The sequence below is a fragment of the Etheostoma spectabile genome, chromosome 20 (assembly GCF_008692095.1).
Source record: "Etheostoma spectabile isolate EspeVRDwgs_2016 chromosome 20, UIUC_Espe_1.0, whole genome shotgun sequence".
In the NCBI taxonomy this organism is placed as follows: Eukaryota; Metazoa; Chordata; class Actinopteri; order Perciformes; family Percidae; genus Etheostoma; species Etheostoma spectabile.
Genome location: NC_045752.1, coordinates 6,703,643 through 6,711,201, shown reverse-complemented (window position 1 = coordinate 6,711,201; position 7,559 = coordinate 6,703,643). Strand labels below are relative to the sequence as shown.

Genomic DNA, 7,559 nt, shown 5'->3' with positions numbered 1-7,559 from the left:
CTATCTATCTATCTACCTACCTACCTACCTATCTATCTATGAATTAATATGTGTTCTTACTTCCTGTCCTTCCAAACTTTTAAAAAGAGAGAAACTCTACTGGATGCCTATAAAGTGCTGAACAGGAAGCACTGTACTTGTTTAGTGTCCTGTGTTCTGGCAGCTGTATGGACCCCTCTCTGGCCAAGACTGGGCTCTCTGGGAGAGGTCAATAGCTAGGATGTCTGCCAGGTGAGAGGTTGGCTCGGGTTTAATCAATGCTCGCCAGACGACGACAGACAAGTGGGCAGGCAGGTAGACAGGCCGGCACGGTAACTACCAGGCAGAGATAAAACTATTTCTGGTGGGGTTCACCGGCCAACTGCTGAGCCTACGCTGTGGAAGAGAAACTCACGCTTCAAACCGGTTTAGGGGATTGATTTGACAGCTAATTTACAGAGGAGATTTGCATATGGCCATGCGTTAATAAGGCAGGTTTTTCTTTTCCATCCTTTGTCTTTCCCCGCTATCTCATTCAGCTTTTTTTTTTAAACCTCAGCAAATAGTAACAGATAATGTTAGTGAATTAAAGAGACAAGAGATTCAAATTGGATATTGATTAAGAGACTAAAGCCTTGTGTTTTCTCCTGTTAAAGCCAGTGTTTAAATGATTGATTCACAATGTCACTCTCCACATCCGTATGGTGAGCGGTGTTTGGGATCAGTTGTGCCTCTAAGCCCTTCAATGGGCCCACATCATGTCACACCATGCTAAGTGCTTTGACACAGCCACACAAAGCGCCCTGCCTATCTCATGCCAATCTCCCAAGGTCTTGGTGTCACCCAGGTGGAGGCTTTCAGGGAAAGCAAGGACAAAGTCTCCCCCTCAACAGCGCTGCACAATGCAGCTTGAGTGACAGCAGAATGGACAAAATGGAACTTCTCTGTCAAGTGGATGTTAAAGTGGTGGGAGGAAAAGGAAAAATGATTCAGGGACAGGCTGTACATTGGAACCACAGAATAAACACTAGGATGCTTTCTGCCTGGAAGTCACAAGATTCACAGTCAACCCAGAAGACAAACTTAACATCTGAGCAGCTCTGTGGAGTTCCCTGGTTTAATCTAACCACAACTTTAACACAGGCTACACACTGCACATCAGTGCCTTTCACAGGCTTGTCAGCTATTTTTCAACTCACCAACGTAGTTTCAATATTAGCACAAAAAATGATTCATAGCACAAAGGGACGTGTCTACAAAATGACTGCTCCACAAAAAGGCACAGTCTTGACATGCTGACACTCCATCTGTATCAACACTCAACCGTTTGTATGGCTGGAACTTACCGTTCATGTTCTTGAAGATGTTGAGAATGGGGAGGATCTGTCTGTAGTAGGGCACCAGAGCCTCTCCCACCATGTCTCCAGACATCACCAGATGCTGCAGGACTTTCAGGGTGGTGCAGATCACCTGACGGTTCCTCGTATTCAGAGCATCTACAGGGTAGGACAGATGGCAAAGGTCAGCAAAGGCTAGAATTCAAGAAAAAAGGGACTGCAAGGAAAAATTGTCACATTTGAGATCTTATTTACAGGTTGTTTGTTCAGGCAGGTGGAGCACTACAGCAAATGTGGAGTGATTCTGACAACTGCAACTATGTGGTACATAAGAGGGGGCTTAGTATACACACACACATACACACAGTCAAATTACACATAAATCTTAACCTCCACACGTTCCCTTTCCCTTAAAAGCATTTCCTCTATAGCTGGGCTTTGATTTAGACTGGCATGTCTGCAATCAGTGATTTCAAATGCACTAGGGAGGCAGGAGTAAGTGAGAGCCAATCAGTGGGCTATTTGGCCTATAGCTGCACTTAACTCCATCTCCCACTGATAGAGAGAACAAAAGGGAATGATGGTGGGAGAGATGGAGGGCTAGAGAGATCAAGAGAGACAAATTCAAAGAGAGAAAGAGGGAAGAGGGAAAGCAAAAAACAAAATGTCAGAGAGAGAGATGAAGAGATGTGACAGGCGGAGGGCAAAGGGTTAGAAAATAACTGTGATTAGCAACTAAGACTGACATATTTTTCTAGTTCTTCATAACGCTTGTTTTATTTGTTTTTTAATGTTTTTTTCATGTGAGCTTGTGCATAAGTGCTGGTAATTCCCTGTGTGGACTGTCAGCATAACCCAAGTAAAAAAAAAAAAACTGTGTTATTTATCTTTATGAAACCTTAAACTGTCATTTAAATGCCTACTTTCACAAAAGGAGAATGGTAATGGCATCACATTGCTTATTTTGCCAGTGAGCACCGACAACAACAAAAATGAAACGCATGAAGAAAAAAAACATTTCAAAAGAAAGAGTCAAAACAAAGAAATCAGAGGGTGAGGAGAGACGCTGAGAGTTTGCAGTTGATTGAGGGGAGAAAGAATGTGTTAGTAGGTGTGAGAAGACAGAAAAAGAGAGAAAAAGGAGAGAGGTACTTGTAGAAGCACTAAAAACTAAAACCCTAAACAATAACTTTGTGAAAAAAACAATAGTATTTAAAGTAATTATTGTGTTTGTTTTTGGTCTTAAAAATAAAAATAAATGTGTGTGTGTGTGTATATATATATATATATATATACACACACCTGTATATGCTTAAAGATACATGCCAATAATACATACAGTAATTTAGTATAACCTTAAAGCACTGATAAAGTATTTGGCAGCAGGTTCTGCTAAACCTAAAGCTCTCTCGTTCCCTCTTTCAAGTCTTCTTTTCTCTCTTGACACATGACTTCACAAAAGGCCTGGTCACATTAACTCCCACGGAACAAATGGCTGCCAACAAGGCTGAAAAAAATAAAAATTGTGAAATGTGTTTACTCTTCAGTTATGCTCATGAACGTATTCAACTGCTATGCCACAGTCCTCCATCTTCCACAGGGATTCTATCGTCCTCGTTCACTGCAAGTCATCTTACTATGGATTCACCAAACCAAGTATCCCTAGCGCCATAGTGAAATTGACAGGGAAGACTGACTGGGAGAGAAAGAGAGCAACAACCCTAAAATACTGTGTGACAAACAGAGCACTCAGAGAACAGCGAACTGCTTGTGTTAAATTAGCTCATATGCAAAGCTGTTACAAGCATACACTCACACATAACAGTCACACACTAATACGCACACAATCACGCGGGCATGCACACAAACACACACATTCCATCACACACACAAACATGTTAAAAGTAATGAGACAAAATGTCATATTTCATCATGTACATGCAGCCTGTGAGAAATGACAAGTTGAACCAGGTTGTTTGTTTTGTCTCCATTTCATTTGAGTTTGTCTTTGTCTCTGATAGAGACAGTGTGTGTGTGTGTGTGTGTGTGTGTATGTGTGTGTATGTGTGTGTGTGTGTATAAGGCTATATTAGACCAGCAGTGGAGATGATGCTGAATGAGCAAATGTATTGTGCTTTGTGCCATCTCTCTATCTCTTCTTTAGGAGATTTCTGCCATCACCAAGATAAGGTAGAATGACAGGAATTTCAAACCTACATAACAAACAATGAAATTCTAATTACCAGCCAGCGCAAACAATTTTCCCTGCTGTGACATTTGGACTGCGGGACTGTTCAATTATTCATCAGCACTCTCGCCTTGCAGAAAAAAAGAGAAAAAAAAAAATTAAAAGAGCGGGGGAGAAGGCAGGCAAGGACCTGATGTATTAATGCTAGTATAAAACCTGTGTTGGGACAAACCTGAATAAAGTAATAATCTGTTCATGCAAGGACCTGTTTCATATTCAGTGTGAAAATATCAGTGGTGACCTTGTATTCTGTTTCCTGTGAAATGTCAGAAGTAGGTTGACACGTTGGAGAGTTTAGTGGTTGAATTGTTCTCACTGATAGAATAAATATACTTTACAGATCAGAAGAACATGTTCCCGTGCAGAGGCGTAACTGAGGATCTTCTTGTAATGAAAGTCTCATTTTGGTCCAAAGCTGAACAAATGTTATGCCAATCAACTGAGGCTCAATGGAGGCATGGCTCTGAATCCTCCTCCCTGTTTAAGGAAGCCAGAAAAACCCAAACCACAGCATTTCAGTAACATTTACCCTTTCTTCTTAAATAACCATCATACTTCAACAGGACCTTTTTTGCCCTACAGAATATCAGAGTTTCATATAAAACAATTAGCCATAGTCTTTCTGCCCTTTAAGCTTTTACATTTTTATCCAGTGGTTTCTTCCAAAAACACATTTTAAGAAAAAAACACTCAAAGATGAGTTACATCCATATTTTTCCCTGTTTATTTTCCCCCCCATGTACAAGGTAGCCTTACTAACATGGGGTAAAGGTAACACAGTGTACAGTAGGAAAGAGTTCAGTCTTAAAGTCACTGAGGACAGGGCCTTAGAGTATAATGTCAGCCAGTGCCTTCTTCATTGTGTATTCTCATTGTGCGACCTGCAGTCATCATCAAAATTCACCAGGGCCTGACGTGACTCAGTCGCTCTGCAGATAAGAGCCTGCCAGCCACATTGAAGATGTATTAACGTCAGAGGAGAAAAATATATATCTTGCCATTTTAGACTGCAGACAGCTTTTTACTTTCTTCCTCTTTCCACCATCCCTTCTTCTTCCCTGCTCCATAGAAAAGTAATTAATCTGCAACAGAGACACGGACTGGTGGCTTTGCTTTGTGGATGGCAAAACAGGCCTGATTTTTAATAAACCAAGAAGTTAATAAGGAGCAGGCCATTTAAAATTCCATTTTCAGTGCAAAGTGTGTGTTTTTTATGAGGAGCATAACCATCACCTTTGGTCTAACCTCCTAGAGGCAAATGACCAAAACTGCTGAGGGGTTTGAATTTATAAACTACTGTCTAAGTTAGCTGGTGGCTTGGTCGCTCTGTGCATAATGTCAAGTTGTATGTAAATTGGGTGCCTCTTACGCAAAATAGACAATAGGCTTTCCATATATTTAAATTTTTTGGGAAAAGATGCTGGAAAATCATGCACCTGAAACAACATATATTGAATATTGAATATCACAGTAACACTCAAACAAAAAACTAGATATGTCACACCGTAGGATGTGTACTGGTTAAGACCTTGAAGTGTGTGCTCACTGCAGTGTGTATTGTGGTGACGCACTTTGTGCCAGGGTCAGTCTGTGTCTGTGTCTCCAACAACCGTGCCTAGTGTTGGCCGTTACGCCCCTCTGCCTCCACAGATGTCCAACATCCACACATAAACAAAGAACACACACACACCCACTTACATACACACCACCAGCCAACTGCCCATGACATGAACACTATCCCAGGCTCACTGGGCGCCACTTAAAGGCTCCCACTTTGAAACTGACACTCCACTTGGCAGCAGCGCCAAACAAAAGACAGTGTGTGTGTGTGTGTGTGTGTGTGTGTGTGTGTGTGTGTGTGTGTGTGTGTGTTAGTCTGTGCGTGTAAAGGTAAGGAGGCACACCACGATGACACAGTTATATGTAGCATGTCACCAAATTGCACACATTGCACATGGCAGATTATCAGGCATGCTTTTAGAGCCAACCTCTTCTGGCAAATGCAAAAACAAGGACGCTTCACCCTGAGGGTTAATGTAATAATAGAAACCGTATGACTGCAAAACCATATTAGGACTTGTCACAGGACTGGTTGTATGGTAATGTTAGAATCTGTTGTGGCACAAGTGTGGAAGACAGGTGAGTTTATTCCTGGTAGGTATGTTGTTCTGTTTCAGTTGCACTCCCTTACTGCTGCGAGATTGTCTATGTTTGAGTTTGAGAGTGCTATTGTGTGTAATTATTCAAAAAGATGTTAATACATTGGATGTTAATAAGGTTTTAATCATTTAATTTATTATTGATAATACTGTTCTTCATTGTTTTTTCACGTATTTTCAAGCTTGGTCAATTTTGAGAAAATTCCAAAGGATTTTTTTTATGATACCTCAGGATACCTACTGGGTCTTTTATTCAATTGTGTGTGTTATAAGATTCTGATTCATTTAAGGCTACAGCTAGCTAAACTATAAGCAAGTATGAATGTCTTTTCTAGACTTTGGATTTGTCTGACATCAGCAAACAGAAATCAAAAGTTAATGATGCTGTCATCAAAGTAGTAAATAATGAAATAAATGACATACATATTTATTAAGGCTGCAATTAAAACTGACTGATAGGATTGCTTGGCTGTCAGCCACTCATAAAAAAAAAATAATATTTAGTTGTAGATTAAATGTTTGTAAAACTAATCTAAATGAATGAGTAACATTTTGCTTCAGAAGTTAATTGAGTAATTCCTGTATTTTAATAGTTGAAGATCGCTGTGATAATGGTCCATTGTGATCATTATACAACATGTTTCAGTACTGAAAAATAACACACATTTAAATGCACAAAGCTCATCTTTAGTTTCTCTCTCCTCCTCACTGTATAACTACAATGCTTTAGAGCTTTATGCGTGCATTTTAAACAATACTCTTGTTGTATTAAGGCTGACACAATACCAGCATTCTTCAATCTTGAGATAACCATACTTTTCCATACGTGGCTGGGGAACACAATAAAGGTAAAATGACATCAACACACAGGGTCACTTGAAAAAAAAAGCTGTGTTGTGAGTGTTTTGTAAACCGTCACACACACCCTCCCAGACTTACTCTTGATGGGGATGATGAGCTGGGGAATGACTGGCTGGATCTTGGGGCCTCCGTGCTCCAGCATGTCATGGACTCCCTGGCGGGCGAAGAACTCATACGGATGAACAGTCTCGCATAAGCCATCAAAGAACAGAGGCAGATAGTGGTGGTAGTCCAGCTTCTCAATCTCCACCTGAGGAGAGAAATTTACATTACAGGAATTATTCGCTGCTTCTTTAAGAGACATACAAAGAGAGAAGGGTTAGAGGCTCTGTTTTTGCTCAACATTTGTTGGAACATATGGCTGTTGATGGAGACATTATCTAGCAGCAGACCATGGAGAAACTTTTTGTTTACTGGACAGTCTCTTTGCCTACCATCTTAATTCAAGCTTTAGCAGATGAAAATTGCAAGTGTTCTCTCCCTTTCATTGTTTGCCCTTTACCTATGTTTGTCCTTGGCATTACACAATATATAGGGCTAAAGCTCCTTTGGCAGCCATTTATAACCCTTAAAGTTAACACATGCTCACACACACTCCCCCACATACACCCACGCACACAATGACAGTGGGGACAGCTGTTCAGGAGATCATGACACAGCGGCATGTGGCATCTTGTGGGCTGACATGTTAACACCTGTTTACACCATTTACAGGACAGACAGAAAGGCACATACACACACCATCGGGAGGTAGATTAAGACATTCGTCCAGCTACAGGCCACGGGCAGGCTTTGATGTTGTTTGGCTGAGTGTGTGGGTACTGTGTGACACATTGAAGTGAAGTCTTTCATGTGTGTGAAGCCATTTGAGGAAAGCCACTCAGGCACACTGGACTGGAAAGAACAGCTGACCTAAAGGAGGCTGTCCTTGAGCTTTGTGTGTGTGTGTGTGTGTGTGTGTGTGTGTGTGTGTGT

General features: G+C 41.0%; 1 protein-coding gene across 2 annotated transcripts in view; it reads right to left on the bottom strand.

The window, feature by feature from the left end:
- pacrg (PARK2 co-regulated) overlaps positions 1 to 7,559 on the bottom strand; it is a 130,995-nt gene that overhangs the window by 59,418 nt on the left and 64,018 nt on the right. For both annotated transcript variants that reach the window (XM_032501077.1, XM_032501078.1), the window contains 2 exons: positions 6,663 to 6,834; positions 1,326 to 1,475 (listed from right to left, as the gene is read on the bottom strand). In XM_032501077.1, coding sequence (XP_032356968.1) covers positions 1,326 to 1,475; positions 6,663 to 6,834 — 322 coding nt within the window. The remainder of the gene's footprint in view (positions 1 to 1,325; positions 1,476 to 6,662; positions 6,835 to 7,559) is intronic.